Here is a 19,664-nt window from a genome sequence, read left to right on the forward strand (position 1 = left end):
GTTTTACTTAAGCTTAAAATTCGCCTTCACAGTTGAATTGTAAATTGGTCCCTAATTAATGCCCTTTAGCGCAAACGCCTGTGTTTAACCTGACTTGATGATTAGAAAGAGATCGCAAAACCTTTTCAGCAAAGAGGAAACTAACCTTAGTCACCAAGGGTCTACTGTGTGCTAGCGCCCCTTCTCAGGCCGGTGGATTCAGAGCTTAAACTGGGAATTATTCACAAATATTTACCGTGTGTCTGCCCTGCAGACCGGTACCAAGCGACCCCCACTCACCCGTACTCCTCATTCCTGCCCTGCTCCGCCCTGGCCTCAGAACTAGTTGTTGCAAGGCGCCCTGTGTGGGAGCCCACACTTAAACCCCTCTTGTCAGCCAAACAGTCCGAGTCAGGCCCACTCTGGGCAGCGCACTGTTCCCAGCACGGGGGTCGCGCAGCGCATCTTGGTCTTCACCTGGAAGTTCCCCAGCCTATTTACAGAGGCTCCCACTGCCTCCATAGGAGAAACTGAGGCAGCGCCCTGAGACAGCAACTATGTGCCCCCTGGGTCCATCTCGACCCTTCCCCTCAGCCCCGGTTCCTCCCGGTCCCCATGACCCCTTTTCCGGGACCCGTGCCCTCGCACGCTGGGATCGGCAGGCACAGAGCGGCGGCCGGGACCCCGCGCTCCGCCAGGTGAGGGCGGGGCCGGAGGACACCCCGCCTCGTCCCGCCCCGCCCCCCGAGGTTCCGCGGCGTCGGCTGCCACCTCCGCCTGGCCGGAGCCGCGGAGCGCCGCCGAGCGGCCGGCAGGCGGGCACTCGCTCCGCCCCCTCCCGGCCCGCCGCGCCGGTTCCCGCCTCCTTCCCTCTCCGCCCGCTCCTGCCTCCCTCCTTTTCCGCTGCCGAGGCGGCGGGAGCCGAGCCCGAGCGGACCGATCCGCGGCCGCAGCCGGCGGCGGGCACAGAGGCGGCGGCGGCGGCGGGGCGGGCCGCGGGCGGTCATTCAGGAGGCGGCAACGACGATGCGGCGGCCCCGCTGAGCCCGCCAGCTCCGGGCGCCGGGGGCCGGCCGCGCGAGGCGGCCCGGGCCGGGCGGCAACATGCGGAGCGGCGAGGAGCTGGACGGCTTCGAGGGCGAGGCCTCGAGCACCTCCATGATCTCGGGCGCTAGCAGCCCGTACCAGCCCACCACCGAGCCGGTGAGCCAGCGCCGCGGGCTGGCAGGCCTGCGCTGCGACCCCGACTACCTGCGCGGTGCGCTCGGCTGCCTCAAGGTCGCCCAAGTGGTAGGTGCCGGGCGGGGCCCCAGGTGCCGGCAGGCGGCCTAGCCGCGCGCCTTTCCTCCCCGCGCCACTCGGGGGGCGCAGGCCCGGCCGGCCACTGCAGCGCACCCGCTTCCCGGGACCAGACCCCCCTCTCCTCGCACCCCTTCTCCCTCACGGGGTCCCCGGGCCGCCCTTTCCCCTCCTCTGTGGACTCTGCCCTCCCCAGCCCTGCCACCCCAGGTGTGCACCTCCTACTTGAACACCTGCCCCAGGGCCTACCTGTCCACTCCCGCCTTCGCTGTCGCGAGCCTGTTGCATTTTGGGGCTTGGTGGTCCGCGGAGCTGGCTTGAGGGGTCATGCTGTCCCTTGGGTACTACTGGTCATAGCAACGTGTGGCAGGTTTTCGGGCCCGCACAACCTCCACCCCTTCTGATGGTCCTTCTCTGTCTGCTTTCATCCCTGGGGACTGTGGCTTGGTATCCTCCCCGGTACCTAGCATATGGAAGACGCTCAATACGTGTTTGTTGAATGGAGGCATGTTGCCTAGATGCAGTGAGGGAGCCCCGGATCTGCTCACGAAAGTCTCCAGTTTATACTGCAGAGTTTTGATTCCTCTTAATTAACCTAGGAGACAGAACCTGCATCTCTGAGCCCTCCGCCCCAGCACTGTGGCTGGCATTGCCCAATTGGTATCCAGAGTTAAACCACTCTGGGAGGGCAGCCAGTTTGGGAGGTAACAGAAACAGGAAACTTTCTGTTGGTCTTGTCTATAGTAGAGTTCCTTTCTCAGAATTCGTATTTTTAGCTTCGAGGGTGTTCAGGGCAGGGGTCTGTCAGCCCTGCCCCCTTTTTATGGTTTTGTAAGAGGCCTCTCTGGAAAGTTGCTGAGCTCTGTTGTGGACAGGACATGCTCCACTTCAGAAAAAAACTGTCGGGATATTGCCCTTCACAGGTAGGCCTCCTCCTGACGCTGGGCAGCAAAACTTCATAGACTTCTCAGGCAGAGAAGCCATTTGCATGGAGCTGTAATATATGTGCATGTAGTTTCTTCCAAGCATTGATTGGGCTTCTTGTGCTGACTTGAGTACGTAGATAAACGTTCTTTGGAAATAATATAATATGGGGACACCCTTTAAATAAAGGGCTCACTGTTTGTAAATTGCAGAATCATCACTGTTTTCTCTCCTGGGTGAAAGGCTTGGTCTGCTGATTGCTGGAGGGTATTTTTGAAGGGCTCTAAGGAAAGACAATTGGAGCAGGTTATCCCTCTGTAGAATTTTAAACTGACCTTATCCGATAAGCTGGAATGTTCTCAGAGATAGGTTGGTTCTGTAGTTAGGCATTGCTGTTAGCCAAGAGAATAGGGTGGGGGTGGAAGTGTGTAACTGCCTTTTAAAAGAGGCAGCTAGCCAATGTTTGAGTGCAGCAGAGATAATCAGAAGTGAATAAAAGAGAGCAGGGCAGGAACTTGGACCTAGGTAGAATTTAGGGCCTTGCTGAGCACCTTGCTTTGTTTACTCTATGGAGTTTGAAAGTAAATAGAACTTGCTACTCAAAGGATCTGGTAAAAGAATTGAAACCCAGTAGTTTGTATAAAATGTTATCCAGCAGTTATCACCTCATTGCTGGAACTTTGTCACCTAAGGCCAGAAATGGAAGCCAGTGGTATGGTAAAGTGTTACTTTGTTGTAGAGCTTTCCTTTTCATCTGGAAGAACTTTGGGGCCCAGCCCCTAAAATCTCAACTAACTCGGCCATTTGTCTAATCTCTAGACGTTAAACAGCGAGAGGTATGCTATGCATGGCTGAGTGCAGGTTGGAGACCTGCTTAAAGGGTATGGCAGCTTGAAACAGGCTTTCTTGTACTTGGCTTCTCCGCTTTGATAAAAATCAGGGTTTTTCGTGGAAAAAACCCCCCACAAAACTCCAAGAAATTGGCATATAAATTTAAACTGGAAAAGAAAAGTTATTAGGAAGATATTTCTAAGATGTTACAACGCTCAGAATCCTAACAAGAAATATGCGTCAATTCTAACCTGATTTTTGAGAACAATTTGACTTCTTTTTCCTTTTAGTTTTTATAGACATTTTTTGCGGTCTGTGGCCTATTGCACCCTGTAGATCCTTGCTACTCCAAGTGTGGTCAGCAGCATCGCAAGCACCTGCGAGCCTGTTAGAAAAGGGGAAGGGATTAAGAAATACAAATTAGTAGTTACAAAATAGTTATGGGGATTGTTAAATTTTGAAAACTGAAAAAAAAAGAAAAAAATGCCGAATAAGAGAGGCCTTGTCCCAGACCTTCTGAATCATAATCTGTATTTTCACAAGATTCCCCAGGTGAGTCACATGCACATTAAAGTTTGAGTCTTTTCTATATCATTTTAGTATTAAAACCTCACATAGGTGCTAGCAATCAGTTCTCTGTCAGAACCATTAATGGTTCACCTCAGGGCTGAGGTTTTTCTTTGCCATGAGCCTATACCTCCCTCAAAGGATTAAGAGAATGAGGTAATATGTAGAAATTAACACCTAGTTTATTAGGCGCTTAGTTAGTATGTAAGAAAGGATAGCTATCATTATTGCTAATTGATATTTCCTGTCTCTAAAGAAACTTGTGAAAATGCCAACCCTAAAGTGTAATTATATATTTGAATTAAAGATAGGTCACTTCTTAGCAATTTAATAATTAAATTGATATTTTAAATACAAATTTGATTGTGAAAGTAATCTGAGATATTATGAAAACGAATCAGTGCATTTTCATAGATTATCTCTTTTAAAAATTAAACTCATACCTATCTCTTAGTTGGGGAGAATGTCTCCTTTGGTTATTATATGAAACAGTAAAATTGTACTTTTATGGAAAAAGAGTTTAAACTATTGATTTAAATTACCATCTTCCTTATGAGTGTGGGTTCTATGAGTGCTTACTGGTTTTCAGCTCCCAGACATCATTTAATGAAATAGTTAATGTAGGCCTTTTTCTTATTGCTTCTCCCCCCACCCCCCATCAACTTTGTTGAAAGAGTTTTGCTCTTGGGATGGGGTTGGGAGAAAAGGCATGCTATCACATAGACCATGGTGTAAAGACGTGTCAGAAGGACTGCCTGGATGGACAAGACTTCCTGAAAAATAGTAACAGCTGGCATCATTTGGTGAGTTCTTACTCTACCGTTGTCATCCCCATTTTATGGATGAGGAACAGAGGTTGTGAGTCTTTCAAGGTCACCTGGCTAGTGTGTGGCAGAGCTGGGATTTGAACTCAGGTTGTCTGGTTTTGGAGTGTGCTCTTTACCGCCCCCCCCCCCCCCCCACACACACACATCATTTTTAGTTGTTTCACATACTAGCAGAGCAGGAGACCTTGAGTCCAAGGACATTTCTCTGGTCTCTGAGCAGCCTGTTGACCTTTTGGGTTGGGTAACTTGTACTTGCTGAAGCAATGGACTCACAAGGGTTTTGATTTCTTGGTGGGCAATGTGCTGTTTCTGGGTGTGCAGCTCCTTTGCAGTGTTCCTGCTCCTCACTCGTCAGCCCTGGTAGGTTCCCACGACGAGAGGAAGGGTCTTCTTAAAAGTGCCAAGAGCAGAATCAGCATTTCAGTTCTGAAAAGACACGTCTGGGAGCGCTTTTGCTTCACACCCCTGTCTTGCGCGCCTCCCATGCCTGACTGAGCTTCTGACATTGCATTGCATTTGTGTAGGACTTTTTCTAACAAAGTTGGGTGATAGGAGATATTTAATTCAAATTTTAGTTCTGCTGATCTTGAAATCTCTTAACCCCATTGGGTCTTGGCTTCCTCAATAGTAGCGTGTGGGAGATAATGACTGATTGAGCTTTGAAGGAGTGAATATTTGATAGGGACTTTCCCAGGTAACTCAAAGACAAATGTGCTATTGGCATTTCAGGGTAGGGTTATAACATATCTCTTATTTGATGGAAACCATGTTTGTTTTTCATCCAAAGCCAGTCAAGCCCAGTTCCTCGTGGGTCCTGCTGTCTGGGGGACTTTCTGGGGCAGGGTGGGGTTGTGTAGGTGATGGCGGTGAAGTCGTGGGTTTCACTGCATTGCTTTCTCAGAACTACCTTAAAGTGGCTCCATGTAAAACAGTCTCATGTTCCCTTAGGAAGATTGTTGTTATCTTTGGAAGTTGTCTTCCTGGTCAAGGACTTGGACTCCAAGTCTAGCAGAAAAGCAAAGATAAAACCACTCTTAAGTTTTTATGATGATTAAAAATAGTAGAATTATCATCCAAGACCTCAGAAAAGTGTATACTACACATCTATTTTATAGTTGAACAAAGACAGTTCAAGAAAAGAACACTACAGACCAATCGTGCTCAAGAACACAGACACAAAAATCCTCAACAAAATAGTAGGAACTCAAATCCAGCAATATTATGTAAAAAGAACAGTACACCACAACCAGTTGTGATTTATCCCAGGAACAAAAGGCTTGTTCACTTTTAAAAAATTCATGGATGTATTCCAGCATATGAACATAAAGAACAACAACAACAAAAAAACATGATTGTGTCAATGGATGCAGAAAAAACATTTGACAGAATTCAACATTCATTCATGATAAATGCTTCCAGCAAATTGGTAAGAGAAGGGAACTTCCTCAACCCACCAAAGGGTATCTACTAAAAACCTGCAGCTAACATGCATGCATACAACTAATAGTGGTGAAAGAGGGAATGCTTTCCCCCTAAGATGAGCAATAAGGTGATGATGTCTGCTCTCACCACCGGTATTCACCATCCAGTGCCAAAAAAATAAAAAGGCATATAGATTAGAAAGAAAGAACAATTGTCCCTATTTGAAGATGTGCGTGATTGTCTATGTAGACAATCCCATGGGAGTCTATAAAAGAACCTAGAGAGTTATAGCAAGGTGGCAGGATACAAGATCAACACACAAAAATCAATTCTATTTCTATATTCTAGCAACAAATCTTTGGAAACCGAAATTAAAAACCCATATCAGTTATAATTGCTCTGAAAAGAGAATGAAATGCTTAGGTCCATATCTAACAAAATGTGCAGCATCCCCCCACTGAGAACTACAAAACACTGAAGAAAGAAATCAAAGATGACCAGACATACTATAGTTAAAATACCAATTCTCCACAAGTTGATCTGTAGGTTTAACACAATCCCACAATCCATCAAGATTTTTTTTAGAAACAAACTAATGTAAAACGTATATGTAAAGTTAAATTAGCTGAGCAAATGGGTGGAGAAGGTTGGTGGAAGAGTGTTCAGGGCAGAGGGAACAACCTAACGCGAAGTCACTTTTGTTTGTCCAGAGCTCTGTGTGTGTATATCTGTGTGTTGGGGGGGTTGGTGGGGGACGGGTTCCAAGAGTTTGGACTTTATGTCTCATCACCATGAGACCTTTGGCCAATGGCCTGTTCACTTCAGGCCACACTCTCCTCACTTGGAAATCGGGGCCAGTGATAATACTACTGCCCACACCAGAGAGACTTCCATGCAAAGTCCTTCGAGAAGTGTCTCTCACGTACCAAGTCATCAGAACCTGTTGCCATTATAGAATGTCTCTGCAGTGACACAAGTTGAGAAAGTGGGTGACCAAAGTCCAGGCTGGAAGGGAGATTGATTTTTCATGGTATGGCTTTTCATACTTTTTGAATTGTATACCACATGCAAATATCTTCTATTCAAAAATTACTGAAATGTAAGCTGTTATTAGCTCTATCTTAGTCTAGATTAGCTTTGTGGCTAATGTACTGACCATAATCTTTAACCTTTTATTACTTCCCTTTCTTTGTAATTTGGAGGCCCTTGAGGAGAATGATTTAGATAATACAGACTTCTTGAAGAAACTAGAAAGACCCAAACATTCTGCACAAGAGCAGGTGCTTAATACATTGGGTGCTGCTAATGGCAACATTTCTTCAATTTGAAAGGACTTTACCTTCATTTTATTTAGTAGTTGAAAACGTTGTATGGGGATATAATGTACAGCATGGTTAATGATGGTTAATAATCCTGTATTGCATATTTGAGAGTTGCTAAGAGTTGATCTGAAAAGTTCACATCGCAAGAAAAGAAATTTTGTAACTATGTATGGTGACGTGTTAACTAGACTTATTGGGGTGATCACTTCCCAATATAGACAAATAGCAAAACATTATGTTGTATGTTGTATAGCTGAAACTAACATAGCATTATATGTCAATTATATCTCAATTAAAAAAAGCATTGTATGATTAAAGTAAATTAGAAATAAAAACTTTGTATGACAGGCTCAAATGGAAAGAACTTTGGAAATTTTTTCTTCCAAAGACTGCGTAAAATCCCTTGATTGCGGTTTCCATTTTTTTGCTCTTAGAATGCTTCATTAATATGGCCTACATTCTTCTTTTGAATTGTTATCATTTTTTTCCTTACATTTCAAGAAGTGCTTTTACTATCAAGGGCAATATCATTAAATTTCTGAACATTTGAAAAATTATGGATTTGGTCAAGCATTTCTTCCTACAACATACTGAAGGTCTTGTTTACCCACAAGTACTTACATAGGGAAACGGTGAGCTGACTAAAACCTTTTGCCTCCTCCTGGGTCCCAGCGCCAAATTAATTCTCTCTTGATAGCCCTGGAGGACCTTTGTTTTTGATTTGAAAGTGGTAAGAGCCTGTCCCAGGCCATGGCACTTCAGAGGACATTTAGAGGAGGCAAGGATAGGCGAGTCGGTGCCCTGCTGAATCCGAGATCCATCTCCCTCCTGGTAGGATGGTTGCCTACCTGGGTGCTGGAGAGGGGCATGCTTCTAGATTTACCTGAGCTGCAGCACATATGTGATCTACCCCATCAAAAGCTGAGGTCTATATGGCAGCCGAGGCTGATTATTTTCCATGCTGGTCCTGTTAGCTCCCTGAGCTGTTGAAATAACCTGGAAATAACAACATTCTGGCCTTCAACTCACAGCCACTACCACTGCCTCTTTATTCTTATTCCTGGAAGTAGCTCCAAGTCCTTTTGTAGGATGATGTCAGATTTCTTTGGAAAATAAAGTTGTTTGTTAGAGAATAGAGCAGTAGTCAAAGGCCTCTGACTGAGCGCAGAGTCTGAATTTTCCCAGACAGTCTCAATTTCCTGTGCTGTCTCATCAGACCATGTGTAAGTACATCCTAAGTTTTGAAAAATCATTTTGCTTTAAATGATGCAATATTCCAAGCACTAAAATTAAAGCGATTCATATAACAAGTATCTATGTACTGACAATGTGTCCTGAGATTTTTGTTTGGAAAATAAGATTATTCCTGGGGGTTAGGCAGGAGAAGTAAAAAGCAGGGTGGGATGAGCTGGGGTTTGGAGTCATTTGCCAAGGTGGGGCTCAGAGAGTCCCGAAGGAGGAAGGGTAGACTGGGAGAGGTAGAGCATAAGAGAGCAAGGCACCCTGGCCACGGGGACGGCCGCAGCATCTCATGTGGTGGTGAAGAGCCAATTTCAACGTCCAAAGGCTCAGTTCAAAATGGTCCAGGGCTGGGGACAGGCCTGAGGCTGGCTGGGGACAGGTGAGTGGAAGGGTACAGAATTCAGAAAGGGATACTTCCTTCGGGAGAAGATCTTTTTTTTCTAGTATTTGGAAATTACCTTATTTTTAAGCAGTTTGACTTCTTGATGGGGAGGAGTTTTGTGTGAAAAATTCTCACTTTAAAGGGGGGCGGGCTAGCCCTTATCTCTGTGCGTTTCGTGTGTGGCCTTGTCTCCACATAAAATGGTAGAGTCTGTCACTGGTTTTCCCTAGGAAGCCCAGAGTTTATTAATGTAGAAATGGGGGATTGAGAGTCAGACTGAGGGGTGGGTACTAATTGTGTTTCAAAAAGTCTATGTAAACTGCGTTAAACAGAATAAAGCCATTTTCTTTTTTTATTGGCATGTATGGTACTGATTATTTCGTGTTGATCAGAAGCTTTGGTAAACATTTTGATGCACTTACTTCTTCGCATTTGAGGTTTATTCTTCCGTCCTCTGTCCCTCACCCCTTTCCCAAAAATGTCCACTTGGCTCTGTTCTTCAGAACTGCTGTTCTTTTGTTCTGTCTCAAAGAGACTTTCCCTGACCATTCTATCTAAAGTAGGACACACCACAGTCCCCACTCTGTCCCCTCACCCTGCTTTACGTACCATCCAACAAGAAGATCACGAGAGCGGAGATGAGTGTTTCAAGTTCCTTGCCTTTCCCCAGTATCTAAAACTGCGCCTGGCACATGGTAAGACATGAAGAAACAATGGAAGAGATGTGTCTGTTTAACACAAGAAAGAAAACATGGATTATTACTGAATGTAGTTTGTAAGGTCCACTTATTTGAAGACCTGGGATCCATAAGGGAAAAATAACATGTATTTATATATTTATAAATAAATAAATTTCTTGGCTCTGTCCTAAGTGGAAAATATTGTGGAGGAAGTATGGAAATAACATGCCAGTGTAATTATTTTTGCCTTTTTTCACTGTAAGTTTTAAAAGTGTATCTGCTGCTACTAGGAAACAGAAGCTTTTGCTTAGGAGACAGATTTTTTTGTAAAAGTGGGGGAACCATAAGAGGCTTTGCCAAGCCTTTTGCTTAGGAAAGTATAAAATGAAAACCAGGGATTCTGTAATAATTATTGAAGTTATCTGCTTTTTGCTTAACATGTTGGGAGAGAGGGTCGCTCAGGATGGGCCAAGCCAGTATTTTGAGAACCCTTAGAGCAGACACTTAACATGTGTAAAGAAAACGTGGCCACTGGGATTGAAGCTGAGGGTTCTATAAAGGTCTTGATGAAAAGAAAAGCCGTTCCACGGGACCTGAGAAGCGAGGCCTCAATCTTCCGGAGGCTGGAGAGAGCCGTAGGAAATATTGTAATCCAGAATTTTGTCTCTGAACATTTCAAATAATTGGTTAAATTATTTGGATTAAATGGGTTAATAAACACTTAAAATGTGCAGAGTTTAATCAGAGGTGGATAGTTTTGGATGGTTTCTTTCTTGCCTCTACGACTTGATGACTGGCATAGTGGAAGCCTTCATTTTTGTGGTTTCCCGTTTATTCCAGCACAACTTTGAAAAGCAGTTTAAGGCTAAGAGATTTTTGTGCCAATGGAAAAAACAAAACAAAACAGAAAAACCCCAAAACCCCAGGAACAATGGCTCTTCCAGAAGTAGTTGCTTCTTTAGCTTGTCTGTTTTCTCTCAACCGTTTTTAGTCCTAACCCTATACATGTGTATCGTTTGTGATTGAGAGTTGGCTAAATAACTTTAGAGTTAGATCAAGATTAGTAGCTACTAGATGTTGGTCAAAATTCTAACATGTTCTCTCCCTTTAAAAAAAAATCTATACTTTATATATGTTTGAATGCCTAGACTGGGCCAGGTACTGTTAGACGTACACAAATAGGACAAAAATCCTGCTTCCAAGGGGCTCCCAGTCTGCTTGGGGTGAAAGAAAGTACACAAACCGTTCCACTTACCAGAGCCAAGTGCCCTAATAGAGGCCAGGGACAGTGGGCTTGGCAAGGAAGCCCTTGTGGCCTTGTGGGCAATGGGCACATTCTCATGTTGAGTGTTGATGGCCAGTGTCTGGCATAAGGTGTGGGGTGTCCTGTGGAGAAGGAATATACCAGGTGCTGGGGGTCGAGGGCAAGCCCCGGACAGGGGTGGGAAGGAGGTGAACCAGACATGTTTCACCAGCGAAGGTATGGAAGGGGAGGCATGAGGGGTCCCAGACTGAAAAGAGCCTGATTCGTTAGACTAATGAATTTGGATTTTCTGAAAGAGATGGGGAGCAGTTAAGCGGGGGCTCATAAGTACTTGAAATGTGGCGAGTATGACTTGAGATGTGCAGAAGTACTGTAAAATACATGCAAGAGTTTGAAGATGTCATAGGAAAAAACGTAAAATAACTCAATAATTTTTTATATTGTGTGCATGTGGAAATGATAACATTTTGGATATATTGGGTAAATAAAATGTACTATTAAAATAATTCTACCTGGTTTTACTTTTTAAAATATGGCTATTAGAAAACTTAATTTGGGGGCCGGCCCTGTGGCTCAGGCGGTTAGAGCTCCGTGCTCCTAACTCTGAAGGCTGCTGGTTCGATTCCCACATGGGCCAGTGGGCTCTCAACCACAAGGTTGCCAGTTCAACTCCTCGAGTCCCGCAAGGGATGGTGCAACTAAGGTTGAACACGGCACCTTGAGCTGAGCTGCCTCCCGGATGGCCCAGTTGGTTGGAGCGCGGGCTCTCAACCACAAGGTTGCCAGTTCAATTCCTCGACTCCCGCAAGGGATGGTGGGCTGCGCCCCCTGCAACTAGCAACGGCAACTGGACCTGGAGCTGAGCTGCACCCTCCACAACTAAGACTGAAAGGACAACAACTTGAAGGTAACAGCACCCTCCACAACTGAGATTGAAAGGACAACAACTTGACTTGGAAAAAAGTCCTGGAAGTACACACTGTTCCCCAATAAAGTCCTGTTCCCCTTCCCCAATAAAAAAAAAAAAAAGAAAAGAAAAGAAAAGAAAACTTAATTTGAAGTTTAATAATTTAAGATTACATATGTGGCTGACATATTTTTATTGGATATGCTGGGTTAGAGGGGGTGAGGAATGGCTTTGAGAAGGAGGAGATGATAGCAGGTCTAGTAAGAGACTGAGTCATTCTGGTGCGAAATGAAGGTCAAATGGTCTTTTGGCAATGAGAGTGGAAAGGACATGACAGTGGGAGTTAAGAAATAGCAATTAGTTTTTATTATATTCCTGGTTTTATTTTACATCACATTGAATTTATTTCTCAATCAAAAATATTGAAACTAACACTTACTGTGCATTTTACTGTGTGTCAGATTGCTAAATGTTTTACCTGTGTTATCGCATTTAATGCTCACAACAATCCTACGAGGCAGACACTTTGCCGATGAGGAAACAGAGGCTTTAATGAGATCAGTAACTCGTTCAGGGTCCCCGTAACTAGCAAGTGGGGAGCTCTGCAGCCAACCTTCAGAGACCACACCTGGAGGCCCTGGGTGTGTGTGTTTCTGCAACCATCAGGGTTATGGACATTGTTGTAGTATCACCATCCTTTCGCATCCTGGGATGTAGGAAAGACATGTCTTTCCCATCCTACAGGGATTTAGTCCATTTCTACTTCCCTGCTTCTGCTGGCACTGCTCCTGGTGGATCTGTCAGCCTTGAGAGCCCTCCTGGCTCCCAGTTTTTGCGCAATACATGCGTGGGGTCACACCTGTTAGAGTCAGGGGAGAGGGGATGGTTTCATTATAAAGGGAGGTCCCTCAGCCCTTCTCGTCTAGCTCCTTGAATTATTGATGAAATTTAAGAATTGCTGAGATCAGAGCCAGTAAAAGTCCCGAGGAATCTGGTGGCAGTGTTTCCTGGTGGAGGAGGGGTAGAGAGGTGAAAAATTGAGACTTGATTATCTTCCTTTACGCTTGAGCCAGCAGACTTCAGAGTATTTGGAAGAACTATTGACCTCTGGAACCTTTTTCTCCCCTTCTTGGAGCAGCTAATGCAGAATATTGGCGCCCCTTTGGACTTTAGGTTGCTTGTGGGTGTTAGAGAATAATTTTAAAAAGATGAAATCATGACTCATCCAAATGTAAAAGATTTTATTAACGAGGGAACCAGTGAGATGTTACAACTTGTTCAAAGGGAAAATCAAAGAACAGACAGACCCCCCCCAACCCCCCGCCACCCCACCCTATGGAATGGATTTCAAATAGATGCAGCTGTGGCTTTGAGGGGATCAGTTGTCTCCCCAGCAGACAATTCATTTGCTGTGTACAGATAGGAATTACTTGCATTGCTATCAGTTGTGTACAACTTGACAGAGTTGCAAAATAACGCAAAGACAATGAAAGGTGACAAGCCCACAGCATCAGATAACTTGGAAAGTTATGTTCTTTCTAGCGAGGCCTATTTTTCTATTGAAGATACTCAATAATCCTTTGGGTCCATTTTGAAAATCCTTCACAATTTATCCTGAGATGGGGAAGGTATGGGGAATATCCAACCCCTGCGTGTTAGAATCTCCCGGTGTCATCCATCCCTCTCTCTCCATTTCCTCTGCTCCTTCAGCCTGACAGGTGACACCTGCTCTGTTGGGTGGCTGGAGGACCATCTTTTATGGCCTCCTGCACTCCACTCTAGATTTCCTTATTGTTTTTATTTTTCCCTGGTGACTGTTTTTCCCCAAAATAAATCTTAATCACCTACACTTAGGACCTTTAGGGGCCTGATCTGACCTGAGTGGCAAGGAGTACAGGTAAGAGGATTACCTGCTGCCATAGGGTTGGGGTGAGGTTGAGTGGAAAGTGTTTAGCATGGAACATGGCCGAGGGAAATGCTTGGTGAGTGCGAGCTTTTATCCTGCCTCCTATCCAGCCAGCCACATCCCGGTCCAGTCACTCTCCCATTCATGTTCTCGCCACATAAATCTGCCACCTCAACCTGGCTGAAGCTCCTTGTTTCCCACAGTAACATGTTGCTGCTGCAAGGCCACTCCTGCCCTTCGCCCAGCCAGGAGGTACCCCAGGAGTGAGTGGGCTGGGATGAAGCAGGGTCCTGGACCCCTTTTCCCGACCCTCTCCTTACTGGCTTTGCCACCAACACACCCATCTTCATGGTGTGGTTTTTTGTTGTTGTTCTGATTGATGTCCTATGTCCTGTGATGTCCTAGCTTCATTCTAGGCTACCTTACATTACATACGTCCCTCGTTCTCTGGACTCGCTGGCTTTCTGAACAGATTCAGATATACTTACAGTCTATCTTACGAAGTTTATAAACACCCGCAAGTCTGAAAACCAGTGTTCTCCTGGTGAGTGTTCACAGTAGTTAACACTGGGCTGCTTGGTAAACACTTTCCAACTCATCCAAGTTCAGTTTAATGTATTTGTATGTTTGGAACAAGTTCCAAATTCAGGAAGAAAAGAAAACAAGTAATTCATGTTGAGGGTGTATCTTAGTCTGTCATCACAAAATACCATAGATTGGCTGGTTTAAACAATAAAATTTATCAAGGTACCAAGATCAGTTCTGGAGGCTGGTCCCAGATCAAGGTACCAAGATCAGGTTTCATCCTGACACTTCTTTTCTTGGCTTGTAAGTGACTGCCATCTTGCCACGTAGTCGGATGACTGCCTTGGGTGTGCATGGAGAGAGGAAAAGATCTCTTTTCCTCTTTTTACAAGGACACGAATCCCATCATGAGGGTCCCGTCCTCATGACTTCATCCAACCCAAATGACCTCCCAAAGGTCCCCCGTGTCATCACACTGGAAGTTAGGACTTCAGCATGTGAGTGTGGGGCAGGGGTATATAATTCGGTCCATAGCAAGGGGACAGCGTGGTATAAATCAGTAATGGAGGTACAAGATGGCTCAAAAACATCTTGAAATGCAGAAACTCAATTTTAGACAGATGGAATCTTGAAGCCATCCACGTGCGCTGCTCCTTTGTTTTATGGGTGAGGAATCTAACCCCCAGAGAAGCTGTGACTTCCTTGTAGCACCTCAGTTCGTTGGTGGCTATGGAACCTGAGCCTCAGGCTGGCGTTCTTTCCCCTGTGACAGCTGCTGCTGGAGGGGTGAGGGTTTGATTCCTTTCTGTGAAGGTGTGGGACAGCTCTGAATTCTGAGAATCTTTCTTATCCTTTATATGATTTGGGGGAGAGGCTGAATGGTATTTATCTTCAGGCGTGTTTTAGGAAAGACTCTGACAAATCAAGTCTTTGCCTGTGATATTCTGTTTCACGTGCAGGTGTTTCACCAGCCCTGGCAAACTGCCCCAGTGGGTGTACTGGGGAGCCCCAAAGTTTGGGTTGTAACAAAACCCTGATATTGGCGGATATAAAGTTGCCTTCTAGTTCCTTAATTTCTCTGGTAATAAATTGGGGTCAGGATAATTTGCTTGCAAATTAGTCTATATTCTTTTAGAGTTTGGTCTTGGAGCGGAAACTGGGGAGACAGAGCCCCACTCGTCACAGGTGAATACATCCACGTGGCTCTTGGTGTGGTCCTGAAATGTGTCGGTGCGGGGAGTGGTGACGAGGCCGTTACAGCGTGGTGCGCAAAGGTGGGTTCGGTGGGGGAGTTGGGGCAATGCTGTGTATGCCTCGCCTTCGCTGTGCACTTTGGAAAAGTTTCAGCTGTTGGCCTGGGGCTTTGGGGCCCTTGGGGGCTGCCAAGCTAGTTAGTTGAGTGAAGCCCATAAAGAATGACGGATTGCCAAGTGGAGGGAAGCCTGGGGGCGCCCAGCAGGGCCAGTAGTTTGTGGAGCCTCTCCTGTGTCTAGCTCTGTGGGATCGTGTAGGAGACCTGTAGTTTTTTTTTTTTTTTTTTTTTTTTAATGGACTACAGAATCTACCGTTGTGTCTCAGACCAGATCAATATAAATGAAAACAAAGTTAAAAAAGAAAACTTTTCTAAAAAAAATTCTACCCGTTTTCACCAGTTAACGTCTTAATACTCAACACCCAGATCATCAGGGCCGGCCGAAGACAGGATTTAGCCGGATTGGTTCAGTAAGGTTACTGTCATCGAGGAACAAAGAAAGTCCCAGACATCCTGCTCTAAATCTCTATTGTCCAATCTCTGTTTGTACAGTTGGGCAGGTTGTGCACTGCACAGTGGGTCTAGGTGAGAGGGTGAGGGAGGCTGAGAACTAGCCCACATGCTGTGTTTGTGAAGGCACATGCCCTGGCCTGGGCAGGGTCCATTGGGAGGAAGGGTTGCCTAGTTCCAGTTCATCAGCCCAGAGGGGATGTCATTTTTAATATGTTATTGTCTTGCCAATCCAAGTTCCCACCCAGACTGCGACCTGTTTCTAACTGGCATAAAGGTGCTGTGTGGAGCAGCTTATGTCTTATTTAATTGGGAAGCTAGAGACATGACTTAGCTGTGATATTAAGCTAGATAGGAGAGTGTATTTTTAAATAAGACCGAATAAAGCAAAAGTATAAACTTTCAATTTGATTTTGCAGATACAGTATTTTAAACAGATTTATTTTGAATTAATAAGCACGGTGCAGGGCCTTCCATCATTCTGTGTGGTCCTCTGTGAGGCATGTATTAGATTGGTGCAAAAATAATTGCGGTTTAAAAGGTTAAAAATAATTGCAAAAACCGCAAGTGTTTTTGCAGCCACCTAATAGATGGTGATGTACTCAGTATGACATGACCGAATACACATAAAAAGGTAACTTGGTGACTCATTTCAACAAGAGCTCCTATGCTGTTGAAATGAAAACCTTTCAGTCCATCTCAGAACCTGAATTGTCATTAGGACATCTGCCAGACAATTGATGAGGGGTGATGGGTAGCAGAGGTTGGTGCAGATAGCCCGGTACAACTTCCACTCTAGGAGGGCCTGCCTGGGTATGTGCACCAAGATGCCTTTGTGGCTGCCAGGGTGGGCTGCCCCAAGGCCGAGCTCATCCTGCAGTGTTGCCAGGCACAGACACATGGGTTCCTTTTGGGTTTACTCAGGACCAGGTAAGCCAGGCCTTGGCGGGAATCCTGGGAGAGCCAAGCAGCTGGGCCTCATGAATCTGGGGGATTTTATTTGAGTCAGTGCTTCACTCAAGGGGACTCCGCTTTTCTTTCTAGCTGCCCAGTCAAGGGCAGCCTGTGGCTCCTGGGCCACAAAGGGCCCATGTCCTCCCTTCACAGACTAGACTGTGACCTAATCACATCTGAAAGAGAACTCTGCTCAGCCCAGCTCCATGCTGGACCCACTGTAGCCTGAGGCCAGCCAAGTGCTTCATCCTCCGCCAGCAGGGTCTGCTGATGGAGGGGCGTCTGTCCACCAGGCTTATCTGGCAGGGGCCTATGAGCACTGACTGCCTCGGTCTGAGAACTTAGGGGCAAAACTGGCTGGTGGGGTGCAGGGGCCATGGCCAGACTGTGGAGGGCAGAGTACGGCCCATGCCTGTCTCAGATAGCCAAGGACTGGCTGCCACCCACCTGAAAGAATCCCAGGAGCAGGTCTGGTCAGGGACCTGAGTGGAGGTTGAAAACCACGGCCAACGAATGTAGTTTTAGTAACAAAATGTGGTGCTTGGTCGCTTCCAAGAAGAGAGAACTGGCTGAGGAAAATACTGTTTCAAAGTTAGCAGCCTGTGAGGAGCAGTATGTGAAAAGTACTGCTGCTGACATGTTTGCAGTGGGAAACACAATCTCTTGCTGTAAGGAATGCCATATTAAGAGGCCCTACGGAACAAACCACATTTCCCTGTTAAGTAGCTGCACAAAAGTGCAGGGCAGCATTCAGACTCTGCAGTGTGTACCCTTAGGTATTTTCTGTAAATATGACAGCATAACCCCAAAGCAGCTCGTAAAGGTCAGAAGAATCATAAATGAATGCTTAGCAAAGTTGCAGGCATTGCATTTCCTTAGATATATTTCTACATATTATAAATATATTCCGATAGATTATCCATTTAAAATGTTCATTCCAGGTCTGTCTTCTCTGATGCTAACTTACTGACTGGTTGAATTCCAGAGCATGTCTGATTTGCCTGTTAACACTGCCTCTATTTGGGTAGAGCTTTCCTAGCCAGGCCAAATTAGGGGTGTCTGGCCAGCCTCTGGGTTGGCTGCCCTTGGGTCAGGTGTCCACTCCCGTTGTGCACTCAGGGTCCTGAGCATGACACCCCTGTGCAATGAACAGCCTCTTAGGGGTGAGGAAGGCAGGGGAGGGGGAGGGATGGGATTGTTAGCTTTTGGACGCGTCCGTGAGCACACTGATCTTTTCCTATGTAATGACATTTACTCTCCATCACAAGCCTTTGCTTCAGCTCTACCCTTTCCTTCACACCTCTTCCAAATTTCCTTGTCTCCCACTCCGCTGCCTTTATTCCTTTGTCCATGTTAAGGTTAACTGTGCCTCTTCACCATCACTCACAGGCCTCCTTCCATCTGAATACCTTTGTCACGTGCCTGGTTCTTTCCTCCCTTTTTATTCAGAGTTGCCAGAGACGGTACCACTTCTTTCGAGAAGTCCAGCCACACATCGGGTAAAGTGTTCTTCATGTTCCAGCCACACATCGGGTAAAGTGTCTTTTGGAAATCCGGTACTGGATGAGGCTTGCAAAACCCCTTTATGTCCAGGAGCGCAATCTAAGTCGTACATAAATTGATCCATAATATAAATATCACATTTTTTTAAAGTTTTTTTTTTTTTAAGATTGTTTTTTTTTTTTATTGGGGAAGGGGAACAGGACTTTATTGGGGAACAGTGTGTACTTCCAGGACTTTTTTCCAAGTCAAGTTGTTGTCCTTTCAGTCTTAGTTGTGGAGGACACAGCTCAGCTCCAGGTCCAGTTGCTGTTGCTAGTTGCAGGGGGCACAGCCCACCATCCCTTGCGGGAGTCGAACTGGCAACCTTGTGGTTGAGAGGACGTGCTCCAACCAACTGAGCCATCTGGGAGCTCAGTGGCAGCTCAGCTCAAGGTGCTGTGTTCAATCTTAGTTGCAGGGGCCGCTGCCCACAATCCCTTGCGGGACTCGAGGAATTGAACTGGCAACCTTGTGGTTGAGAGCCCACTGGTCCATGTGGGAATCGAACTGGCAGCCTTCAGAGTTAGGAGCATGGAGCTCTAACCGCCTGAGCCACTGGGCCGGCCCTCACATTTTTAACTTGAATGCTATTTTTCAAAATGGAAAAAAAACCTGTTTTCTGATTATAAAAGTATTTATGTCTGTTGTTTAAAAAAAATTAGACTACTATAGAAAAATGAAGAAAAAAGTAAAAGTCACCAGTATTCTCATTAGCTAGAGAGAACTTCCTTTAACAAATATATATTGTTTTAGACTTTGTTTCTGCATGTACATCCTTGTAAAAATGGGATATTATACATGCTGTTCTATAACTTGTTTTAGGGTATGGTACAAGGTGGTTTTTTTAGAATTATAAATATAGATTTATGTTATTGCTTTTAAGAACTTTTTGTGGAAGTATAGTATACATACAGAGAAGTGTATAAATCTTAAGTATACAGCTAACATCTGAACATTACGCCTCATTATATGCTTCAGATGCTCTCTGGTTGGCCCTGACCCGTAGACTCGTGGCTTTTGTTTTGGTTGCCATTTTGGAAGTTGATCTGTTTCTTTCTTTAGATTATTTTTGTTTTGTTTCATGACTGAGTGGCAAAATTGAAGCCCTTTATTATATATTTTGAATCTGGAAAAACAGCATTTAAAAGTTAACTTAGAATTTGTCGTATCAGGGTTTTGAATTAAACCAAGAAAAAAAAATCTAATGAGGGGAGTGCACACCATTTTCTTTCTGAGCATAAGAAAACTGCCAGAAGTTTGAGCTAGAGAGGGTTGGGCACATGCCAAGGATGTTGGTGGTCTCCACGTGTTCTGTTTTTTTAATTAAAA

The 19,664-nt window shown here is 45.3% G+C and overlaps 1 protein-coding gene across 1 annotated transcript in view; it reads left to right on the forward strand.

Annotated features, from left to right (window-relative positions):
• The first annotated feature begins 782 nt into the window (after positions 1-782).
• Positions 783-19,664, forward strand: part of CMTM4 (CKLF like MARVEL transmembrane domain containing 4) — a 55,386-nt gene continuing 36,504 nt past the window's right edge. Inside the window, exon 1 of the mRNA XM_019755239.3 lies at positions 783-1,269. Within this exon, the coding sequence (XP_019610798.1) occupies positions 1,084-1,269 (186 nt within the window). The 5' untranslated portion in view covers positions 783-1,083. The remainder of the gene's footprint in view (positions 1,270-19,664) is intronic.

Source organism: Rhinolophus sinicus, chromosome 8, assembly GCF_057876585.1.
Source record: "Rhinolophus sinicus isolate RSI-liver-muscle chromosome 8, RSI-T2T, whole genome shotgun sequence".
Taxonomy (NCBI): domain Eukaryota; kingdom Metazoa; phylum Chordata; class Mammalia; order Chiroptera; family Rhinolophidae; genus Rhinolophus; species Rhinolophus sinicus.